This window comes from Lepus europaeus, chromosome 3 (genome assembly GCF_033115175.1).
Source record: "Lepus europaeus isolate LE1 chromosome 3, mLepTim1.pri, whole genome shotgun sequence".
Taxonomy (NCBI): domain Eukaryota; kingdom Metazoa; phylum Chordata; class Mammalia; order Lagomorpha; family Leporidae; genus Lepus; species Lepus europaeus.
In genome coordinates this window covers 138,649,898-138,675,021 of record NC_084829.1, presented here as the reverse complement: position 1 = coordinate 138,675,021, position 25,124 = coordinate 138,649,898, and the positions used below count along the sequence as shown (strand labels likewise).

Below are 25,124 nucleotides of genomic sequence, written 5' to 3'. Positions count from 1 at the left end.
TGGTTGTTTTTGACAACTGAGTCATTTTTTATACATTTGTTGTTGTCATTGAAAGGATTCACAAACTTCAAGTGACCATACCCCAAGTCTCTCCTGTCTTTAATCTTTCTGATCACGTGTAAGCTTAGGTATTTTAAAGCTTAACTCTGATAACTCAGCTCTCTGGGTCCCTGCATACATAGGGATGTGTGCGTGTCTATGTGTGTCTCTATTTTTCTTGTTTTCACTGACATGTTCTTTCCTACAGAACCTCATTAGGTTTGATTAAATGAGATATTATTTCTTACAGCACCTCATTATGTTTGATTGACTGAGATATTGCATCTGCAAGACAAGAAAAAAAACCTGGAAGCTTAAGATCATGTTCTTTTCTGTGAGAAAGGTGTTCTATGCTCAGGCCATCCCAATCTCAGGTTAGGGATTAGGATTATTTGAAGATGAGCTACTATTTTCTGTTATGAGTAGGCAGTATATCAGGGGCTCCCTTCTTCCCAGCATGCCCTGTTCTCTTCATCATTCTAATCTAAGGCATCAGCTGTGCCGAGCTTCCCAATGTAGCTTCCTCTTCTGAAATTAGCAGACTGCTCTTTTAGAAGTACTCTCCAACCCCAGACTCTCCACTCCAGGCATTCTTTTCCTCCCAGATCTTGGCCCCATTGTCCTGCACTGCCTTGTTGTATTCCAGGGTCTTCAAATGATTAAGGTTTTTGTTGTTGTTGTTGTTTGGTTATTCGATTGTTCTGTTTGCTGTAGGTACACTGATCCCAATAACCTCATTCATTACTCCTGGAATCCCCCAGCCTAGTCTTCACATGTTGACTCATATTTTCATGCCTGTCTTTGGTGGGGATTCACTGGACACGACCACGGCCACCTTGGATAGAACCTCTGGGTGACCCTGGAAGTCATTCTCAGCCCTAGTATGACAGGGTGAACAATGGCATGAAGGTGACTGCTCCCATCTGGTGTTTCTACCACATGCTCAGAATGTCTCCTATGAACGTTGGTAATTCCTGAGAAAGTCCAGATGCATTCTATCACAGGACGCCTCTGTCCATAAAAGTCCTTACCTCTTGCTCTGTGGTATGGGGTTCCACTGTCCTGTGGCCACCTGACACCATGCTTCCAAGTCTCCCGAATAAATCAGCCTTTGTATAATCCTGGATTTGCCTCTTTCTTTCCTCAGTCTCCTAGGCCTTTCCACCTTTGGCAGCTGGTTCTTATATACCAGGCTTTTCCAAAAAATTATTTACTAGACATTTTAATGTTCACGTGGAAGATACCAATATTTTAGTTCAATTCTTTCAAGGGCTGATTATGTCATCTGCAACTCTAACTGTTGCCCTGTTTTTCCCTGTGTTTTGTGGTTTCATTTTAAAAAAAGATTTATCTATTTATTTGAAAGCTATACAGAGAGGGAGACAGAGAGGTCTTCCATCTGCTGGTTCACTCCTCAGGTGGTCACAATGGCTGGGGCCAGGCCAGGCCAAAGACAGGAGCCAGGAGCTTCTTCCAGGTCTCCCTCATGAGTGGCCAGGTGCCCAAGCATTTGGGTCATCTTCCACTGCTTTCCCCAGGACATTAGCAGCTGGATCAGAAGCAGAGCAGCTGGGATTTGAATTGGCGCCCATGTGGGATGCCAGCATTGCAGGCAGAGGCTTAACCAGCTAGGCCATAGCACCGGCTGTTTTGTCCCCTTGGGACACACACACACACACACACACACCAGATCAGCACACCTGGGTTTGAGTCGCAGCTCTGCGTCTGGTCCTAGATTCCTGTAACGTACACCCTGGGAGGTAACAGGTTATGGCTCAAGTGGCTGGGTCCCTGCCTCCCACACAGAAGACCCAGACTGAGTTTCCAACTTCTGGTCCAGGCGTGGCCCAGGCCTGGCTGCTATGGGCATTTGTGGGAGGGAACCAGTCGACAGGAGATCTCTCTGTCTCTCTGCTTTTAAAGTAAAATAAAGGTAGATGAAAGAAAGGGAAGGAAGGAGGGAGGGAGGGAGGGAAGGAGGAAAGGGAGGGAGGGAGGAAGAGGGGGAAGAGAGGGAGGGAGGAAGAGAGGGAAGGAGGGATGGAGGGAGGGGAGGAGGGAAGGAGGAAGGGGAGGAGGGATGGAGGGAGGGGAGGAGGGAAGGAGGGAGGGAGGGAGGGAGGGAAGGAGGGAGGGAGGAAGGGGCAGTATCCTCAGAGAGGGAAGTACTTGGGCTCATGTCTAGCTCCATCTCGGCTGGAGCAAACCGCAGCTTCTGGACATTTGCACTGATGTTTCTCTTCTGTTCCTTGGCCCTCAACAACGGGACACACAGAGAACTCTTCACCCGATGACAAATGCCCGCAGGATCAATCGGCTGAAGGCCTGGGCTCTGCTCCTTCTCCAGCGTCCCATCCTCACTTGGTCCTGAGCACCTTACATTCCTGATTTCCTCTCCGGCATATTTCAAAGGAATCTGTCAACCTCTATTCAGCATGTTTAGTGCATTTCTGAGACAGGGCCTGGCTATGTTCTTTGCTCGCCATTGCGTTAGCGTGAAGTCACCAGTTAATTCCTTTACACTTTGTCTCTGAGCAGAGACTGTGCTGGGGCTTAGAAATGCAGGTTGGGAATAAGCAGACACAGCAGGACAGCCAGACCGCATGGGCTGAAGTTCAATCACTACCTACGCATTCTTCCCTGGGCTGCTGAACCTCGCTGTGCCACTGACTCAAGATTATAGGGAAGATCAAGTACGAAAAGAGCAGAGAAAAGTGCCTGCCGCTGCCCTGGGCAAAAGCCGGCTGTGGTGTGGACGCCGCTGCGAGCCCGGGCCCCTCACCTGGTCCTGGACGTCCTCATCGCACAGCTCCAGCTGCATGATGCGCTCGAGAGGCCGGAAGAGGGCTTCGTTGAAGTGAAAGTGAGGCGGCTCGCTCCAGCCGGTGAGCACCTCCGTCAGGATGTCGTGGATGAAGGAGACGGCCTTCTGCGACACGCGCCTTTCCTTGTGGCAGGCAGCCTGCAAAAGCCAGGGCACAGTGGAACAGCGAGAGGGCACCAGGCGTGGGAGAACGGGGCTTCCCCTGCCCTCCTGGGCACCCAGAGGCAGGAGCAGCAACTCTGCTGACGTCACCGCATGTCTAAGGGCTAAGAGGAACTATGCAGCGAACTGCATCGGAAGAAATTCAACCAACTGGTCAGGCCCAGCTAGAATTTCTCTTTAATAGAGTTCCTAGTCATTTCTTTCTTCAGGAAACAAAACATGACAGTTTTCTTAGATGGTCTAGAATACGCTCACCATAAAGACCCCAGGACCTGGAGGGGGAACGGCTCATGGTCTCATCCATAGCCTTGTCCCGTGCACATGAGGATCACAGAGGCCATTGTCGGAGCCTCAGTGAGGTGGCTCAGCCGCAACCAGAGCTCTAGCTGGTCTCTGCCTCCTAGTATCAGGGCCTCCAATGGTCCTGTCCCACGCTGACCCTGGGTTTGCACGTGGGGCTTTTGGGCCAGTGGCACAACAATGGGGATTATGAAATTATGATTTGGGGTCTAGCCTTCTGCTGCTCCTTGAAGTCCTAGGAAAACCACAGAATATGTGGGGGCTGGTGTGCTGGAGACCGGACCACATGAGAGACCACGCAGGGGTGGGGAACCTTTGATTCTGCTAGAGGTCATTTGGAGATATTCGTATCATTCAGGGGCCACACAAAATGAGTGACTTGAAAATGAGCCTGCTAGAGATTTACTGAATTTCAAGTCCCACCTGCGGTTGCCTTGGAAGGTCAAGACCAAATGATTTTCTGGGCTTTACATGGCCCCCAGTCCAGATGTTCCCACCCCTGAGAAAGAGTCCAGTTTGTCTGGGCTGATGAGTTAAGGTCATCATGAACCAGCTGACCACTGATACATAAATAAGGCCAGCTGAGCCAAGCCCAGCCCAACCTGGCACAGACCGGAACTTACCAGAAGAATTTGTGACCCAAAGAATCATGAGCTAAATCAATGGTTGTTGTCTGAAGCCACTGGGTGTTTGAAGTAGTTTTTTATAGTGCAAAAGGAAACCATAGGACTCTGTCCCATGTCGAGGTTGCAATTTGCTACCCATTTTCCTTTCTAGAAAGTTCTTAGGTTACTGAATTAGGTTCCAAAAAATAATTTATGATATATCTTTACCAGATAGAATAGAATTTAGAATAGTTTTTGCTGCAAAACAGAGTAATACCAGCAACCTGGGAGTCATCAGTCACCAGGTACTGAGATGCTTAGATGTAGACTTGCCATAAAATTTATCCCATGGGGGCTGGCATTGTGGCATAGTGGGCCAAGCTGCCACTTGCAACACCAGCATTCCAAATCAGAGCAATGATTAAAGTCCCGGTTGCTCCACTTCCAATCCAGTTCCCTGCTGACGGGCCTGGGAAAGTTGCAGAAGATGGCCCAAGTGTTTGGGCCCTTGCACCCATGTAGGACACCTGGATGAAGCTCCTGGCTTTGGTCTGGCCTAGCCGAGGCTATTGCTGCCATTTGCGCCACAGATGGAAGATATTCTCATTCTCATTCATTCTCTCCCCCCCCATCACCCCCTTCCTCCTCCCCTCTATCTGCAGCTCTGCCTTTCAAATATTTATTTATTTACTTATTTATTTGAAAGGTTGAGAGTTACAGAAAAGCAGAGGCAGAGAGAGAAGTCTTCCATCCACTGGTTTACTCCACAAATAGCCACCACAGCTAGAGCTGGGCTGATCTGAAGCCAGGAGCCAGGAGCTTCTTCCAGGTCTCCCACATGGGTGCAGAGGCTAAAGGACTTGGGCCATCTTATGCTGATTTCCCAGGCCATAGCAGGAAGCTGGATTGGAAATGGAGCAGCCGGGACTCGAACGGGCACCCATATGGGATGTCGGCACTGAAGGTGGTAGCTGTACCCATTATGCCACAGCACCGGCCCCAATACATTTTATCACATGAACTGCTTTCCATTGGAGAGTGAAAGGAGCCTAGTATTAATTTTACTGGGAAAACTAGGACGTAGGGCTCCCCTACTGAAAGGGCACTATATAGTCAGTGATCATTTAGTGATTAGAAATTAAGAGATTGGCAGGAACCAAAGACTCAACTGTATTTATTTACAAAAATGAAGATCTTCAGAGCCATCTGCTTGTCTTTTAGCTGCAGGCATAGGCAGATGCCAGAGCATAAAGAATGAAAAGCTGGTTGTGCAAGGCGGCTGGGACGCTCAGTGGTAAAGAAAGAGGGCAGAGCGAGGTCAGGGTAGCCCTGGCCTTTGTGGTGATTCTTGATTGCCTGCGGTAGAACCACAGACCAGTGATGTTTGTGAGCAGGTGATGCAAAGATTTCCACTGCTCCACGGCCCTGGCGCTCTCTACCCAACACACCACCCGGGAGCCCTGTGCTGGCTCCACGGCAGGAGTTCTGGGGGCTGGCAGGTTTGTCCCACCCTCCAGGCACTCACCTCCACCAGGTGGGGTGCCACGAGGCTCCAGCAGCGCATCACGTGGAGCAGGGGCCGCGCCTTGCTGCGCACGATCCTCAGCATAGCATCCCCAAGGCGGAACAGGTGGAGGGCACTTTTTCGGTCGTGGGTGGATTTCACTTCTCCTACAGGCAGGCAAGACCATAATAAGCTAGAAAGCCAAAGCTGAGGAACAGTCTGACGTCCTCAAGCTCAGAGAGGCTGAAAATCTAGGTGCTGCGCTGGGACTAGTTGGATTATTTGATGTGTGCCAACTGAGGGAAGAGAGGGCCCAGGGTTGCTAAAAGGGAGGGGGAGGAGGAGGAGAGGGGGCTCAGCACAGAAGGCCAGGGCCTCTCCCCCTCCCTCTTGTGTTTACTCCTTGATCTAGGCCCTGGGACACGACAGGTGAGAACAACACTCAATGACCCGGAGCAATGGCACAGCAGCTAAGCAGGAGGGTTCGGGAGTCAGACGGCACGGACTCTACTCCTGGCTCCACCATTCAGCGGTTCTATTACACTGGGTCAAAGACTGCTCCCTTCGACCCCCAGTTATCTCATCTGTAGGACTGGGGTAATCATACCTACCACCTAAAGGTGCTCTAAGGGTTAGACATGTTAACTTACATCAAGTGCTCAGAGCAGCGCCCAGCACGCACTAACTGATGAATGCTGTTAGCTACCATTATTACTGTTGTCACCGTCATCCTTCTCAGCTGCCATCTACTCTACCAGTCCTTCATGGCACCCTGGAAGCCCTTGCTAAGCAGGCCAGGCCCTCCTCTGGTAGTCAGCAAGGTGCTGACTAGGTTAAGGTTAAGACCTGCCGTCCTCTGCAGTGTAATCCTTGCCCGCTCTGATCTCTCGCTTCTGCTTTGCCCCTCCCTGTCTCTTGGCCTCTCCACTTCCTTCTTGCTCATGTCCCACTGCTCCCTGTAGGCTCCCTACCCAGTGCTGCTCCATACCTGGCCCTCCCAACTCCAAGGCTCCTTCCCAGTCAGCTCTGCATTTCAACTAAGCTTCAGGATAAGCACAACAAGAGTCACAGGTAATTAACGAATGTTTACCCCAGATACTGTGTAGGTTCTTTACATCTCTCATCACTTTCATTTTTAAAACAACCTCACAAAGCAAAAAAGGAAAAGAAAACTTGCCATGTTACAGAGTTGAACGCTGAATGACTGAAAGGGGAGGTGACTTGCTTTGGGCAATGCAGCTGGGAAGTCATATTTGGCTGACTCCAAAACTCATTCTCTCTCCTCCCAAGTTTACTGCCTTTCCCCAAGTCTGCTCATTCTTTTTGCTAGAGCTCAGAGCCTGGTGTCTTCTCCATTGCAACTTTGCAGGTCACCCCTGGGCTCAGGGATACTCCAGAAGTTGGATGACTCCAAGAGGTGGCTTTCTTTAGCTAAGGTTTCCAAGTCTATTACAAACTAGTGGAGGACATCTTCTCAAATCAAGATCTGCTGCAAGGAGCAGAAGACCAGATACAATGGTGACTCATGAAGTTCACGGAGAGTGAAACTGACAGACAAGTTTTTGGTGCAAAAAGTTTTTGATGCTCTTGCATAGTTTTTCATAATACATATCTTGGAAGAACTTTCTAAGGACCTTTTGGATGCATAGATTCCAACTTTTTTTTTTTTTTTTGCATCAAAATAAATGTACCTTTAATTCCATTTTCCAGGAACTTTGTGAAGTCCCCTCATCGATTGCACTTGACAGTTTAGATTCCTAAGGGTGGAAGGCACCTCACGGTGGGTGTAGTTCCCCACACAGGGCTCCTTGCCCCTGCCAGAACTCGCCCTTTGCGAGGCACGGTTTCCGCCCCCTGTGCTGCTGCCGCACAGTTCTGCCCTGAGCCACCTGCCACCCAACTGGGAGCCGTGGGCAATGCAGTGCAATTCTCCCTCTTCCACAAGGCTGGCCTCTAGAGAGCCTTTCCTTCCACCTGGCCTCATCCTTAGGGAGACAGGGATACTGGCCCGCCATGGACGGGATAAGCCCTGGTTGCGGTTTTTCTCAGAGTGGGATGAGGCTTCTGTTCCTGTTTCTGCTTCCATTTTCTCGCTCTCAGCATCCCCTCCGGAATCGCTAGTTACTTCGGGAAGTTGGCTACACAGAGTGGTCTGCAATACAGAGAAGATGCCCCGCCCTCCAGGGGAAGCTACCTACATCTTACAGAGTAGCCGTGTGATTTCCCCATCACAAGCATAAACCTCAGCTCCAGGGCTGCCACCCGCAGCGGTGGGAGCAGCAAGGCTTCCATTTACGAAGACTCACACCCTGCCCCACTTCATGCCTGAGAACTGGAAGATGAGCCTGCACTTGAGCTTCGCCAGCGTGACCGCAGGCAGTGGGACCATGGATTGAACTCCTTTGTTGGGATCAGAGACCCGGGCTGTTTCTGCTCGCCTCCTGGCGTGCTTTCCTCAGGGAAAGAATTACCTGGCATCGCCAGGGAGTAGTCGACCGTGTCCGTGACAGAATGGAAAAGCTGCGCCTGCGATGCTTTCTTCAGCTGGTAAAGAAACCCCCCCAACGCCGTGAGGTTCAGCTTCTCCGTGGCGTCTTCAAAGAGCCTGGGAGCAAACAGAAGGAGATCTGTGACTTGGAAGCAGTTCAGCAGGACCCTTGTGGTGGAATGATTATGGTAATTTGGTTGATGTGATTAATGATACTGTTGCATAAATACTGAAGACAAATGTATGGTATTATTATATCTGTTATCACAGTGTAAGAGCCTGTTCCAACCACGAGAGCTCCATCTAAAAGGTGCAAAACATATTCTAAAAAAGTCTCTGTGTCTTCATGGTCTAGCCCAGCCATGGTTGGCACAGGTGAGAAGGTGAAAGGTGGGGGCTGGCGCTGTGGTGTGATGGGTAAAGCCGCTGCCAGCAAGGCCAACATCTCATATGGGCACTGGTTCATGTCCTGGCTGCTCCACTTCTGACCCAACACCCTGCTGGTGACCTGGGAAAAGCAGCAGAAGATGGCACAAGTGTTTGGGCCCCTGCCAACCAGAGGGAGACCACCCCCCCCCCCCCCCGGCTCCCGGCTCTGGCCTGGTTCAGCCCTAGCTGTTGTGCCCTCTGGGGAGTGAACCAGTAGATGGAAGATCTCAATCTCTCTGTCTCTTTTTCTCTGTAACTTTGCCTTTTAAATCAATCTTAAAGAAAAGTGAAAGGTGGCCAAGCATCACCCCCAGACACTGAGTAACTAGCAATAGAATCCTCAGGATTAGCTTCAATTTCATGTTATATTTTTAAAATACCATAAACCAATTAAGAGGCTTCTGGTTGCCTACGACTGATGAGCTTTGTGTTGAGGAGACAAAAACAGTAAGGGCTGATCCTGGAAACCACCTGTGGGGCTCTGGCCTCACACACCAAGAGCCCTGGACATCAGAGGAGCTCAAACATCTATGGGGGCAAAGAATGTTCCAGAACCTAATGCACCTTGCAGGTTCCTTTTGTTTCCCATGCCACGGGGCACAGACACTTCCAGCAGACAAGGTCAAGGAGGCGCTGGAGACACCAGAGTAGGACTAGGAAGAAGACACCAGGGAGCAGAATGAAGAGCATCAGTTTTCTGTGGCCACAATGCGGAATGGGGTAAGCCAGTCTCCTGGCTTATTTATTTGAGAGGCAGAGTTACAGAGAGAGGGAGAGATGGAGAGACAAGTTTTCCATCAGCTGGTTCACTCCCCAAATGGCTGCAATAGTGGAGCTGAGCTGATCTGAAGCCAGGAGCCAGGAGCTTCTGGTTCTCCCATGTGGGTGCAGGGGCCCAAGGACTTGGGCCATGTTCCACTGCTTTCCTGGCACTCATATGGGATGCTGGCGCCGTAGGCATAGGCTTAACCTACTACTCTACAGCACTGGCCCCCATCCTCCTTACTGTACCCAGGCTGGCTGGTGTGGGGCATAATGCTGAAAGAGTTAAATGGGGCACTTCGATGTATAACTAGCAACAAAAAGCACTTTCAGCATCAAGAAGTGTCATCCAACAGTTGAGACAATGTTTTCCCCTCTTTACCTTCTCACGGTCATGGGACATCCATAAACAACATCGCATACTCTTGGGTATAGGATGTTGTAAGCAGTGCGCATCATAAAAACAGTGGGGTTTTGCTGTTTGCCAAGCTTTGTTCTTGGCCTTAGGTTTAATACTGAAGTTAACCTCATGAGAACCCCATGGAGCTATGTTCAGAAATGACCCGATTTCACCAGTGAAGACACCAGGAGGAGGCTGCACAAGGTGAGAGGGTAAGTGCAGAGTTCGACCCTATATCTTAGCCATTAGAAAAGGCTTCACTTTCAGATAGGGGTTTGGTGGTGGAGACACCTATGGTTGACACAGATCAGAAGAGTTGCAGTGAGTGGCTAATGCACGGAGCTGTCCCTATGATGCTGAGAGCGGACAGACGGCCGTGCCACGCACCTGTCAGCCTGGGTGGAGAGGCTGAGCACCACCTTGGCAGCGCTGCTCCCGGTCATGAGGCTGCCGCCGCGGAAGTCCGAGGCCCGGCCCCGGCTGCCTTCCCGGACCAGTTCTTGAATGGAGAGGGGCTGGACGACAGGGGCCGTGCTCAGGGAGGACCCTGGCTCCAGGCTCTGCTCCTGCAGTGAGCCCTCACACTCAGGGTCCCCAAGGAGCCCAGAGCTCCCGGACACCTTCTGGGGCTGGCTGATGGTCACAGGGGGCTGCGAGGTGGCGTCGCTGAAGTGGGTATGCTCCAATGTGCCCACGTACTCACACACCCTGCAAAGAGCCGCAGATAAGTGGCCAGTGAGTGCCGCTCAGCCAACAGTGACATCAACACACATGCACATACAGAGGAAATCCAGCCAGCTCCACCACCCTCCCTGATTCCCCACCCTCAGGCTCTCTCCCTCCCTCCCTGACCTCTTTCTGTTCTATACATATTTTTTTTTTCCTTTGGAGTTGAACCACACAGCCTCAAAGTGGGTATAAGGCTCCTCGGATTCTCACACTCCACGTGGGCAAGGGCAGGCAGCAAAGCCCTCCTCACTGGTGACATTCAGTGGAGCCTACTGGCTTAGCGGGGCTCTGGTTGGTGGAGCCCTTTTTCCCCAAAAGGAACCCTCATCCTCTGTATGCAGGGCTCAGATTCGGCACTGGAGAGGATTCCCTTACTTTCAGATACCCTCGGGAGGGACAGGCCCTCCGACCACTAAGGGGTTCTGTCCAGCCAAGTCCTGCCTGGTCCTGATCGCTCCCAGTAGCTCACATTGGGGTGGGGTTTGGGGCAAGGGATCGGGGCAGTCCCCTAATCATGACAAACACAGAGAGAAGTCACAACATGTGGTGCAACTGCCACCGTTCAGTGTTTGTTCCCAACAGGACTTGGGATTGAGATGGGTTGGAAGAGGCCCCCGATTCCAGAGTAAGTCTAGCTCCCAGTCAACAGCATCTTGACTCTGATGCGCTATCCTTAGGGCACTTTTCAATGCCATACATTGGACTTGGGGACCACCCGAGCCTTTTGCTTTTTTCTTTCCTAAGGAGCAGCAAACTCTATATTAAATCACAGTTTGTTCCTGGTTAATCAATCCTGGTCCTTTCCTGTGTTCCTCTCATGCCTGGGCTCTCAATCAGAAATATTCTGCATGTTCTCCTCTTTGAAATGGGACATTCACGGCAGTGTTCATTTTGAAGGGGTCAAACTGAACCCAGATCTGGCTGTGCCCTGGGCCCTCACCCTGCTGCTGCTGCCCCCGCCCCGTCGCTGCTCTGCCTGCACTGTGCATGGTGAGAGGCCTGGAGTGTGTGTCATTGAGGACAAGGACAGCCTGACACCTGCCCCTGTGAGCACAGTACCTTCCTTCCAATTGTTCCAGATCTGCCCTAATGCCAAGGCTTTGGCTCTACTGCTTGGTTTCTGTCTTACACGAACTGTGAATGAATTGCTGCTAATGGGGAGTTTCTTTTCCCTTTGATGCCACTGGCTTGCAGTGAAATTTCCGGCCAGTCTGGGACACAGTTGTATGATCCTGTTTTTCTTTACCTAGATAAATTAAAAGTAGCTATCTTGCACTTCATATTTCCACAAAAACTGCCTAAAATCCTTCTTTAAATAAAGAGGACACTGATAGACATTCAGCAAGACATGGCCATTTTTTAGATTCACAAAGTGATACTTAACTTACATGGTCTCTTACCATCCACTATTTAAGAAGTTGGTTTTTCTTCCTTGGTAGAACACATTATCTCCCACAGACAATGTCAACAGATAAATAAAAAAATCCTTTAATCCTGTTCTGTCACTTTGTTCTCCAAAACATACATTCAGTGGTGCCCCCATTCCCTCTTCTCTTTTCCTCTCCCATTTGGAGTTTATTCAAACTCTGCGAATCATCATAACCTGTTATAACACTGGCAGACCCTTGAGCCTACACCCCCCCCCCCCGCCCCGGCTTCCCAAGGCAGGGTTGATGACATCAAGGGGTGGGGATCCCATCATGCACCTGAACACGTGTGGCCAGCAGTCCGGGTTGTGGCTTCCCATCTCCAGGCCTACGCTGAGGATGGCATCCATGCACAAGACGTGGGCTGTGTGCAGCCACACCCCTTGCAGCTTCCCAATCTGCTCCAGTTTCTGCTCCACTTTTAGTTTCACTGTGCCAGAAAGACATTTATTAAAATAACAGTCTGAGCGAGGGAGACAGAAAGGGAGAGAGAAAGGGTGAAAATGAAGAACGTGTTGTCATGCAAGGGCAAGAGGAAAGCAGACTTCACTGGTAGCAAGCTCCTCTCTGGCATGTCTCTACGGCTCCCCATGCAAACTACCCAGCCAACAGGCTCTACAAACATTGGTGACCCCTGCTTTGTGGCTCCAGAAGTCAGGTAGACCCCGGGCTGGTAGGTGTAGTTCCTTCCAGGCACCCATGGACTGTGAGTCAGGCTTGGAGGTGTTGATGGGCTTTGTGTACTGATTCCAGCTAAAGACATCTGTGCCCAGACTCTCCACCCTCCCCTGTGCACTCACAATGGTAACACAGAAGATTTCTTTCACGTTCTGAGATTATTTTAATATTATGCTTTCATTATGATGATCAGCTCTAAAATTACGGATGTGTATTCTGAGCACCAAGATGACTGTTTTATAACCAAAGATTACCGTATCATTACTCCCTATATTTACATTTGTATTTGTGAGCTCCAAATAATCCTTTTTTGTTTTTTAAAAAAAGACAACTATTAAGAAAGGATGCAGACATTGACTTAGAGCATCAGTTATGCACAATACCAAGGCATGACCAAATAACACAGTGCTCTCCTTGAATAAATGTTTCAAGCAACCAGATCTAGGGAATAACTGAGTGGTGGCCAAGAATTCAAGAGCCTTTTCTTAAGCTAATGTGACAGAAATATCAAAATATTCCTGCTGCAAAGGGCAAAGTGATTTTTAGCAAAACATCATTTGTCTCTGTAAATCTGACCTTGATGTTATTTTTTATTTGTATGTAATTTGAATATTTTTGTTTGGGTTTTGTAGTTTTAAGAACTACAAATGTTAGGGTTTTGATGTAGTTCACAGTTGTACCATACTTAAGTGAAATTGTCATACCTATTTTTCAGTCAGCACAGGTGATCTGTCAAAATGACTTTGCTTTCAAATGGGTCTCTATTTAAGTTGGAAAGACACTGGCCCAAACTATTTTTCTCAACTAAAAATGGGCAACTGTTTCAATGTCTGCCATTTTAAAGATCTGATAGCACAATTTGGACTGCGCTTGCATTTTCCTTCTGTGTGTGGATGGTCTTTCATCATCAAGGTCATTTTCTCCTTTCTATCTGGATACTCATCCGTTTCATTGACTGATTTATCAGGTGGAACATCAACCCTTCCCTGAGTCCCAAAAATAACAGCAAAGACTTCCTGAGCTCCCTGTTATGGATTTACTCCATCTATTCGATTTTTCTCTCAGAAAACTGGTCCATCTGCCTTCATCCATTGTTGGAATAGCCTTCAACTGTGTACCTCCTTGAAGCATGAGAGCCAATGGCCAGATGATGGAGAGAGGTATCAACAACTTGACCACTTGGGCCCACAGGGCTCCTGCTAGCAGCTATCTGTACTTTCCTCTTTGCCAGGGTCCACTGTCGTTGGAAAATCTCATCTCCAAAGGGACCTACTGAAAGCACTCTGCAGGGCACCCAAGCAAAACTGACCCAACACCTGTGGTTCAATGGGACCTCATGACCAGTGTTATACACGGACTACTGTGCATCAGACACAGAAGAGGGATGAGTGCCAGCACACGTGTGGGTGTAGACAGGAGTGTGCACACCTGACCCCGGGAACCAGGTGGATTAGTTTCCTTCTGCTGTTACCTTGTGCTATAGTGTCACTGGGTTCTTGGACTTCTTTTTCTTCTTTCTCTTCCTGGACACAGGAGGCAGCCGCCATTTGGGCAAGGGCTGAAGCACAGTTAGCAGCAACCCCTGTAGAAGAAATAAACCATTACCCCTTAACTGAAAGGACAGCCTCTATTTGCCTAGCAAAACCCCTTCAAAGAGACTTCTTCCCACTGGGGCCATCCCCAGTGACTCCCTTTACAGCACAGGTTGGGGAGCACGACTTGGCCGGTACCTAGAGCACAGCTTAGCCGAGCAGCTTTCCGCAGCCCATCAAGGCTCATGCAGATGGCATCTCGTTCCTTCTGGTTCTGTTCTTTGATGCCTTCAGCCCCCAGAATGAAGGCCAGCCCCTTGGAGCTCCCCGCCATTCGGCCAGTCAGTGGGGTTGATAAAGTATCAATCAAGTTCTTCCAGCAGCCAACCAGAATATAGCGAGCAAACGCCACACCTGCAACATGAAGGGATGTGGGTCACCTTCCAGAGACAAAAATAACCTGGCAACAAAGGGCATGGGATTCTCTGGCCACCGAATTACCAATCATGGGTTGCATGCAGCTCTGTGATGGAAAGTTTATCTAATGGGTTATATCGGGTTGTGCTCTACCACGTGCTTATCAATAACAAAAGCTGCGTCATCCACTGGGTGAGGCCCAGTAATGTCCATCGGATACCCCTTCCTGTGAGACAAAATCTTCATTCATTTATGGCAACACATAGGGACTTCACTGCAGGTAACACATGCAGCCCATGGACATTCATGAGCTGAAGACCCAAGACCTTACCTGCCACTGTGGAGTCATCAATTCTCCTGCCCTGGGTGAACGGGGACTCTGTAGAAGCTGAGGCCATCAGCTGGCCACCAATGGCACTGCTTTCTAAGCCATCAATATCTGTCAAGGAAAAAGAGTCAAGTTTCCCCTAAAGAAACTCTCCCGTCACAAACAAACAAATGTCATTACAGTATTCACTTTTTCCCCAACAAATATCCACTGTATCTGTTATATACCAAGTATATATCAACATTGATCAGAGCATTATAAATTGTTTTATTCAATCAGTCCAGTTTTCTTTCATTGTTAAAGCATTCTTCTATTATGCTGTTGTATGTTTTTTAATTGAAAAAGTGAAGGTAAACTCTGCTAGTACTGTTGTTGGAAAATCTATTCCCTTAAAATACTTTGATCATTGAACATTCTTTTTATTCAAAGACATGATATTATTCCCAGACTTTATATGGATAGGTTACCCTAACATGGATTTTTGTTTCAGTGCTTTCTCTAAGCATTAAGAGAATAAGCCTCTTTGGTCAGATAATCAGATATTCTGTTGGGAAAGTGAAACGCTAATTTGTTGATAGAATACATTACAATTTTCAAACTGTTTTCATGTAAGATCTTTTCATTTGATTTTTTCAGCAACTCAAAGTAGGTAGTCAGGGTCAGAGGAGGGGTGTGTGTGTGTGTTTTAATATTCATTTATTTGAGAGGCAAGGAAAGAGAGAGAAAGCAAGCCCCCACCTGCTGGATTACTTCCTAAATGTCCACAACAGCTGAGGTTGGCACAGGAAGAAGCTGGGAGGCAGCAACCAATGCCAGCCTCCCCTGCGGGTGGCAGGGACTCAACTCTCTGAGCCACCCCTGTGCCCTGCTGCCTCTCAGCACCTGCACTAGCAGGAAGCTGGAGTCAGGAGTGGAGCTGGGATTTGAAACCAGGCACTCTGAATTGGATGTGGGAATCCCATCTACACACCTGCACCAGGAAATAAATACTTAAGCAGGTAAATTCCCCAAGGCCTTTGAGGTTGGCAAAGGGGAATCTGATTTAGTATTCGTGTTTTCTGACTTCTATCTACATCATGACACCACATCCCAGCTCAACATGGGATCTTAAATCGCCCTGTTAAAATTTTTGGTAATAAACTCTCCTGTACAGAATTAACTCATCAACCACTTTTTATCATTTTGGCAAGAAAAGATTGACCAGGGATATTGTACCTGTGGTGCAGGTACTCTGTTATCTGCACCCTAAGTTCCTCAGTATGGAGCTGAAATATAGGTACTTGGGTATAATTAATACAGCTGAATGCAACACCAGGAGAGGTGGAAAAGGAGGGTGGTACACATTTATCTCTTGAGGCTAGGATTTCATTCTTGTCCCAGTAAGCTGGGACTTCTTTGCATGGTGTTTAAAAATGACTTCGGTTTTTCTTTGATTCCTACAGAAATTTCAAGAAACCTGGAGACCTGTGGCTTACACAACAGAATCAAAACCACAGAGACATCTATATGGCTGCTAAGTGGGAACAGGCCAGTTGCTCTAAAACTCATCTCACTAAGGATCAAATTGACTAATTCCATTCATCAGATATTGTCATTTGTCAAAATTAAAATTTTTCATATGTGCTATGTAAGGGACTGATGAAAATCAGCTAATGCAAAGTCTATTTAAATGCTGAAATTCCATCACTCTAGAGAATACTTTAACAGGACACTGGGAAAGGCCAGTTAGTATCATGCTGATGATCAGGTGTGGCCACTGCTTCTCCTTGAACACAACAATAGGACATGGCAGAAGTTCCCAAACACTGGGCTAACAGCTGCTCCTGTTCACCTGCCACTCCACCTCTGGGATTTGCCATAGAACCTTACTTTGTCAAGTCCTTATCAAGAGACTGTTTTCTTCTTTTTTTTTTTGACAGGCAGAGTGGACAGTGAGATAGACAGAGAGAAAGGTCTTCCTTTGCCATTGGTTCACCCTTCAATGGCCACCGTGGCTGGCGCACTGCGGCTGGCGCACCGCACTGATCCGAAGGCAGGAGCCAGGTGCTTATCCTGGTCTCCCATAGGGTGCAGGGCCCAAGCACTTGGGCCATCCTCCTCTGCACTCCCGGGCCACGGCAGAGAGCTAGCCTGGAAGAGCGGCAACCGGGACTAGAACCCGGTGTGCTGGCGCCGCAGGTGGAGGATTAGCCTATTGAGCTGCGGCGCCGGCCACAAGAGACTGTTTTCTATGATCAATCTAAATTCAGTTTCTTTCCTATGAGTGGACGTTTCTGTCCTGTTATGAAAGAGATGCCAGATTAAAGTGACAGCTCATGAACATGGTGCCTGTGAAGAGTCTATGATTTATTCACTCTACATCTACCCAATGGCTCCTTTTATTAGGGTCCAGCAAGAGATCCACAGAGATCAGTTTTGGCAGAAACTATGGTATTTGAGAATTAAAAGGTGGTATGTTTATGATCCTCACCCAGATTTTAAGGGGTTTAAAAGCTCTAGTCAATGCCTTCCATCTCTACCAAAGAGAATTAGTAAAAATGGACACCAACCATTGCTCACAGACTAACTCAACAAATAAACCAAATTAACATATGAATGAGCACAATTGACAAAATATAAATTGGTCACCTGTCCAGTAACCCTGATCCCTCTCCAATGCTTGGAACCCAGCCCCACCTCCCGCATTTCTACTCTCCTTCTGGAAGCAAGTCGCCAAAGGTCAGACAACGACCAGGACTCTGCCCCCATGGGCAGACCTCAGCTGCCTGACTCCTAAATGGAGCCCCACCCCATTCTTCCAGGACCAATCACAGGCAAGTTGGCCAAAAGTTTTTTTATTTTTTAATTAATTTATTTGAAAGTCAGAGTAATGGAGAAAGAGAAAGAGACAGAAAGGTCATCCATCTGTTGGTTCACTCCCTAAATGCCTAAGACAGTTGGGGTTGGGACAGGCCGAAGCCAGGAACCAAGAACTCCATCCTAGTCTCTCACGTGGGTGGCAGGGATCAAAGCACTCAGGCCAGCTTCTGGTACATTCCCAAGGGAATCAGCAGAGAGCTAGATCGGAAGTGGACTCACACGGGTGCTCCAACATGGGATGCTGGCATCCCAGGTAGTAGCTTAATCCACTGCACCACCACGCTGGCCTCTTAGCTAACCTTTCGAGCCATAGATTACACCTTCCAGATGATCTTTCCTGCCTGGTGCACAGCCCTGGTGAGCGTGTGAAGGCAGGAGGGCAGTACACAGAGCATGTCTGGGCAGGGCCATGCCCCATGTGTCCTGTCGGCTGGAGCCCAGAGGGGAATCACTCAGGTCAGAAATCAGCCCTGGAAGTCAGAGCGAGCCCAGGAGAGGCTGAGCATCTCTCTTAGGCGGATGACAGAGCCTCTCTGCTCTTTCACTGACATTGTAGCTGAGCCATAAAAGGCCAAGAAAAGCTGCTTTGGTCAGAAACAAAATAACTCCACAACACTGCTCCGTATGCGTGCCTGTAGCATCTCTGATAGTTAAACAGGACACGGAAGCTTGGGACTCCAAGGGGAAAGGTGCCGGGCAGGCACGTCATTCTGGCACAGCCAGGAAGGGAAGGGGGATCCCGTGATGTGAACAGAAAATGGGAATGAGGCCAAGCTGAAAATCGATAGCTTCATCTTACTGGGAAAGTCCCCCGAGCAGAGCACGATCGAGGGCGTCTATTAGCACGTGAGGGCTTCCAGGAAAAACTCTGGGCGCTGTGCCCAGAAAGCCCTAGATCTCCAGAGGAGAGGCCTGCAGCTTCACACCAGAGGCGCTACGCTCGTCCCCGTCTAACAGGGTACAGCGAGCCCGGCAGACTCCCACACGGAGAAAGGACAGAAACTCCACGTGAAGTGCCTCTGCGTCAATTCCCTGGAACCGTCACCCATTGCCAGGGAAGCCCTGTGGCTGCTGTTTCAAAGTCTGCTTGGAACACACTTGCTTCAACGGAAGAGGCTTTTTGAAGGGTGCCCCCCCACCCATGGGGTGCCACGGAGCCCTGGTAGTGGCCACTGACCAGTCAGCATGGTGATGAGGGGCAGGCTGTTGTCCTCCGGGCTGCCCCAGTAGCCAGCTTCTCCCAGCATGTTTCGGTCGAGCACCTGATGGTAGAGTTCCTCGATCCAGGCCTGGGAGAAGACCATCAGCACCCCGCTCGTCTGCACCTGCTTCAGGAACTCTTTCTACAGAGACAGAGCACAACAAAAAGGGACCCAGGGTGACGCCCTGCAGACACACAGACCTAAAGCACACGTCCGACGTCGGACTCTACCCCGCATCCCAGCCACGCTGACTGGTTCACTGGGCTGGGGGTGGGGCAGGGAAGCAGCTGGCACAGAGCAAGGCCCAAACTTCACAAAGCTGCCTGCATTTCTCACATCTTTCAACAGGCACTCTGTGGAAGGATTAGGGACGCCACATTCTCTGTTTTCACTCCCCAGGGAAGGGGGTCAGAGACCGCAAGGCTAATTTTTTAGCAAAGCTTCTTCTCATTGGCCCAGCAGCAGCAGAGATGAAAATTGCTCCTTAGAGGAGTCCTCGCATGTCCAAATACGTGACTCATGTTCATGAAGTCATCATTTGCCCTTGGGAAGGCACGGCTCATTACGCAAATCACTGCTGAGCGCCTTCCTGCAGGCCCCGCGGATTTAGGCTCAGGGACTGAGACAAGGGGGCACCGTGGAATCATGGGAGCTAGCTGGGGCTAAGCAACGTCATTCTCACCCCAGACCTTACAAGAAGGCAGATGCCACCCCTGGTGGCCCACCACCAGGTCTGGCTCATGAGCCGGTCTGCAAGCGTTGCAGAATGCAGTGAGTGTCACAGCTCGTCTTCCTCTACAGGAGATCCTCTGCACATCTTCACATCGCCCTTCACCTGCGGTTGATGCACTTTTGCGTGTGGTCTATGCACACGTGTGGTTAATAGTTCCACTGGATGAAACCAAGGGGCCACAACTCACAGGGGCATGCAAATTGCACGCCTGCTTCTCGATGCTGCTGTCTCTCCCCACCTGCCACAGCTGCACGGGCACAAGCAGTAGAGCAGCGTGGAACAGGACACCCGCTCCCTAAGTGCTCAGCCAAGAAGCACTGCTTGCCCTCGGAGCACCTGACGCCACGCACTCACCATCACGCCCGGCGCCAGAGCCGGCCGTTTCCTGTAGTAGTCTCCATGGGAGAGCTTGAGGTTGAGGAGCAGGGCGCAGTGCGCCGCCGTGTACAGGCTGTCCGCGTTCATCAGCATCTGGAAGCTGAGGCTGCTGTTCCCGTCGAAGCCAGGGGAGTGCATCATGCCTGAGGGGGAGAATGAAGGCGGCTCTGGGGCTGCACACACTGCGCCAGGCAGGGCCCGTGGGCGGAGGGCCCGAGAGACTGCACCAGCTCAGGATGACCTGAGTGCTGCACCAGTGGCACCCTGGCCAAGGGCATGCACTCTGGACTGGCTCTGCCTCAGCCTGAATCTTCATCCATCACTTAGCACCTGTGTCTCGGTACATTCATTTAGACCCTCTAAGTCTCCCCTTCTTTTCCTACAAAAAGGGAGAATAAAGGACATACTCCATCTCTCGCTAAGCTCTCCGGTGGCTTCGCATCACAACATAATAAATCCACACCTCCTAATTTCCCTTCCTTCTTACTCCCCGCAGGCACCCTAACCTGCCTGCTATGTCTTGCCCACACCAAGCTTGGTGCCCCAGGGCCTTTGCATATGTTCTTGCCACTCCCTGAGATGGTTTTCCCCAGGGTATCTGGAAGACTTGCTCCTGCAGTTCTTTCAGGTGCCCATTCAAGTGCAGTTTCTCAGAGATTTTAGATTTCAGCCGCGTTTCCTACCCCTGACAATACTCTGCTTCCTCCCACTGCATTTATGTCATTACCTTGAAAGCACTGATTCTACGCAGAATTCTATTAGTATGATTTAATGTCTGCTATCAGCAATATCACATAATCTGTATAAGACAGTGTTAGCTTTGTTCATTACAGGGTCCCTGGTACCTACAATAGTGCCTAGCATATGGTAGCAGCCTTGAAAATACTTGTGAATCGATAAAAAATGAATGAACAAGCCCGCTATGAGAAACAGATACAATACACATGTAAGGTGTTTAGAGCAATTACTTATAAGTATAGACTTTTCAAAAAATAATAATGTTCCTCCAAAAGCAAAATGTAGAATTATCATACTAGAGGACTTCAAAAAGCTCATGGAAAATTGAATTAAAAGATAAATTTATTTTGGTTAAAAGTTTTTAAAAACCCACGCAGTTTTTGCATATGCACATTTTCCATGAACTTCTTGAAGATCCTGGATACCAGCAAGTTCTGAAAAATTTTCACAACAAAATAAACTTATCTTTTAATTCCAAGCTTCCATAACTTTTTGACGTTTCCATACTTGATTTAGCAGTGGTACTCCTACTTCTATGGCCAAAGAACTGAAAGCAGGGACTTGGACAGAAACATGTACATCAGATGCACAACATATATATGCACCAATATACACAAAGGCAAAATGTGGCAATAACCAGTGTCCCTCAACAGACCAATGGCTACACAAAACATGGTACATGGGAGGGTACTTCCAAAAGTGTATGGAAAAGAGAATTAAAAGATTAGCTTATTTTGGTGCAAATTTTATTTGAAATACATGCATAGTTTTTTTTTAATAATGTGCATTTTCCATGAATGTTTGGAAGACCCTTCCTACATAAAATGGGATAGTCATAAAAAGGAACAGGAGTTCTTATACATGCTACAACATGAAGCTTAAAAATATTATGCCAAGAGAAATAAGGCAGGCACAGAATGACACATATATAGGATTAATTGATAAGAAATACCTAGAATGAAAAAATTAACAGAGACTGAAAGTAGATTGGTGTTTACCAAGAACTGGGGAACAGTTGTATCTGTTTAGGATGAAGAAATAGTGGGGATATTTGTACAACACTGTGAATATAATTATCGTCACTGAATCATACACTCAAAATGGTTAAAATATAAAATTTTGTTACATATACAATCACAATTAAAACACATATGTCAAAAATCATTGGATTGTGTATTTTAAATAAGCAAATTAGTTACCTCAGTGAGTTTTCAAAAAACAAAGAGGTTAAAAAACCATAAGTCATACCTATTGACTTTCTATAATGTTTTCTAAAAATTTACTTGAAACATTATATGTAATACAAAGTTCATTCTTAAGGGGTCTCTTGTACTTTATGCATGCTGAGAAAGCAACAAAAACCAAGCAAACAATTGTATCTGATACTCAAAAGATGGGGTGTTTAGCCTAGCAGTAAAGGTACCCGTGTCCCCCACTAGGGTACCTGGGTTTGAGCCCCTGCTCTAGATCCTGGTAATGCACACCTTAGCAGGCAGCAGTGATGGCTCAAGTGATTGGGTTCTTGCCACCCATGAGGGAGACCTGAATTGAGTTCCTGGCTCTCGGCTTAGGTCCTGATCCATCCTGACCACTGGGGGCATTTGAGGAGTGAAGCGGCTGACAGGAGTGCTCTTTGTCTGTCTAATGCTCTATCTTTCAAATAAATAAAAATGGGTTCATACTGTCAGGAACACCAAGACCTTATTCTAAGCTTTCACAGGGTGACAAAAATCACCCCAATCAGCTTTTCCTAGTGCAGTGTTCCCTTTGTTCCTGCAAACTCTTGGAGACTGCATTTAGGGATGGGGTGAGACAGTCATCCTAAACACATGTATGCAACACACACACACACACACACACCCTCTCTTCAGTTCATGGCTAAAATGATCTTTGCCTCTTCTCTGAAATGTAGCAGTCTTCCAGAATTAACAGCCATGTACGTGAGAAAAACAGATTTGTAACTGGAATGTTTCCTTAGATCCTCATTTTCAAATGGAGTATCTGATTTTATGGTGGGAGTTAACTATATATTATGGCAATAAAACCACCTTAGATAATCACAGGGTAGGCAATGCTGCCTCTTGCTTTAATGGGGTTCTTTAAGAACTTTGCAGCTACTGTGACAGGTTTCCACTGAGAGCAGTTAGGGGTCATGGGCCAAGGGCTTTGGGATTTGAAAATTAGACCCTTGGTCCAGACCTGAGCAGTATCTCATCCCTGGTCTGTGGGACCCCTGGCACTCTTATAGTGCTGGTGGTGTGGGTTCAGTTCTCTGGAGGACATGTGGGGTAGGAGATCAGACCCTTTCCATGGCAAAATAGAAAGCAGGGTCAGGTTTAACCTCCTTGAATTATGGATAAAGGGAAAATTTGAGTCTCTGATGAAGGGCAAAACAACCTGTTGGTGGCTTTGATCTTAGATGTCAGTAATCATTTCTTGAACAGTTTTGAAACCAATGACTATTTACCCTGGGACACATTTGGAAGCCTGAGCATATGCTCAGATTCTGCTAGGGAAAAGGCAGTTAATGTGTCTGCTGACTCGGAGACCCATTAGCAGAGACGCATCACAGCCCGTGCAGGCACTGCCCGTGGAGATGCTGAATTCTGAAACACTTTTCCAGACATGTTAGGAGCAAGCTGTTGGCCCTGGCCTAAATCCATATGCCAGAGTCATTTCTTAAATCACAAAGGGCTGGCAAATTTCAGAATAAAACAAAATGAAGTATAGTCTATCCACATCAATCAAACCGATGTTTTCTTATTACACCAGACTCTTTTACAGTTCACTGTAATAATGGAAATAACATGACAGCTATAATTTATTAGATGCTTTCTGCTGCCTGCCACAAATCTCAATGTATGATTTCTTTTGATCTTGCCCAAGCTTTGTTTACCAGTAAGGAAAATGCCTCCAAGATCTTAAGGCACAATAAGAGATAAGCAACAATAACCCATAGTGAAATAAACAACCACTGAAGTGTTAACCGATCTGGAATAACAAACGTAGGAACCATAACCTTTTCCATATTCTAGTTATTTCTTAAAGATGTATTTATTTATTTGAAAGGCATAGTGAGAGAGAGAGAGAGGGAGGGAGTGAGGAATGAGAGAAGAGAAGAGAAGAGAAGGGGGAGAGAGGGAGAGAGAGGGGGCAGAGGGGGGCAGGGGGGCAGGGGGGCAGAGGGGAGGCGGAGGGGGAGGGAGGAGGGAGTAGAGGGCGGAGGGGGAAGAGGGGGAGAGGGGGGAGGGGGAAGAGAAGGAGGGGGGAGAGGGGAAGAGAGGAGGGGGGAGAGGGGGGAAGAGATCATCTTCCATCTGCTCATTAACTTCTCAAATGGCTTCAGAGGCTGGCACCATCCAGGTCTCCCACATTGGGAGCAGGGTACCTGGGCCCTCCTCCTCTGCCTTCTCAGACACATTAGCAGGAAGCTGGATCAGGAACAGTGCAGCTGGAACTCAGACAAGCGCTCACTGCACCGTGACACTAGCCCTATAGTCAAGTTATTTCTGTTTCCCAGTTTTCAGTAACTAGAATTTTTTCTCCCTCATCATAGTCAAGATGAGCTGTAATGTCTGGAAGAGGAAACGGGTTCCCTGCTTTCTAGTGAAAGACTGCATAGCAGATTGCACAATCTCTACAAATCTCAGATCTAAGATAACTTGATATTTCTTTTAAAAAACCACTAAATACGCATTTAAAACATTTAACAGTATTGAAGACTGTAGAGAAATAAGTAAGACCTTCTTGCTTCTCCCAAACCCCAGTGATATCCCTCCAGCAAGACTCCCTTTCTTGTATGTATGGAAATATAATCTGCACTGTGACCTCATGGCGCTCAACAATATACTTGTAGACACAGGATTCCAATTTTTAAAATCGAAGTAAACTCATTCTTTAGCTCCATTTTCTGCAAATGTTCTGAAGGCCCCTCGTATCTTACACATCTTGCTACTGACATTTACAGACAGGCCTCATTCTTTTTTAATGACTGGCTGTAATGCCACATGGTTGCATTGAGACTTATTTCATTAATGCTTGTAGGTTGTTTCAATAATGAAAACAGCTGAAAAGATGAGGCAACTTTTAGCACTTCTGCAACCATATTTGTGGAATAAATTTCTAAAAGCAAAATAAGTACATAGTTTGTTAGGGATGGCCTAAATATTTTCCAAATAGCTTTTAAAACACTTTTATTAATGACTACTGTACATATTTGCTACAGCGTGACAAGTCCATGTCAATACACCTTTCCAGTGTGTACCGGTCGAAACAGAGTTGCCACTTCCCTTTCTCTGACGTCCTTTAATGACTGGAGGCTTGGAGCTCCCTCCTTCTGTTTGTCCATATACTATTTACTAGGTTGTTATGAACTACAGCCTCCCTTTCCCAGGCACATGAGCAGGGACTAAATCGGAAGCAAAGCAGCCAGGACTTGAACCAGTGCTCTAATAGGGGAGGCTGGCATTGTAGGCGGTGGCTTAGCCCACTCTACCACAACACTGGCCCAAAGTTTTGTGTGTTAAATGCTGAAACTTCTGTATTTTCTTGTATGGATGATTTTTAAGAGGAAGACACTATTATTTGTCA

At 47.9% G+C, this 25,124-nt stretch overlaps 1 protein-coding gene across 1 annotated transcript in view; it reads right to left on the bottom strand.

The window, feature by feature from the left end:
- The window catches only part of ARFGEF3 (ARFGEF family member 3), a 183,321-nt gene that overhangs the window by 46,012 nt on the left and 112,185 nt on the right, over positions 1 to 25,124 (bottom strand). Inside the window, exons 13-22 of the mRNA XM_062186827.1 lie at positions 19,773 to 19,939; positions 18,661 to 18,826; positions 14,628 to 14,735; positions 14,078 to 14,293; positions 13,819 to 13,929; positions 11,949 to 12,099; positions 9,901 to 10,221; positions 7,906 to 8,039; positions 5,456 to 5,601; positions 2,822 to 3,001 (exon numbers count right to left, since the gene is read on the bottom strand). Coding sequence (XP_062042811.1) covers positions 2,822 to 3,001; positions 5,456 to 5,601; positions 7,906 to 8,039; positions 9,901 to 10,221; positions 11,949 to 12,099; positions 13,819 to 13,929; positions 14,078 to 14,293; positions 14,628 to 14,735; positions 18,661 to 18,826; positions 19,773 to 19,939 — 1,700 coding nt within the window. The remainder of the gene's footprint in view (positions 1 to 2,821; positions 3,002 to 5,455; positions 5,602 to 7,905; positions 8,040 to 9,900; positions 10,222 to 11,948; positions 12,100 to 13,818; positions 13,930 to 14,077; positions 14,294 to 14,627; positions 14,736 to 18,660; positions 18,827 to 19,772; positions 19,940 to 25,124) is intronic.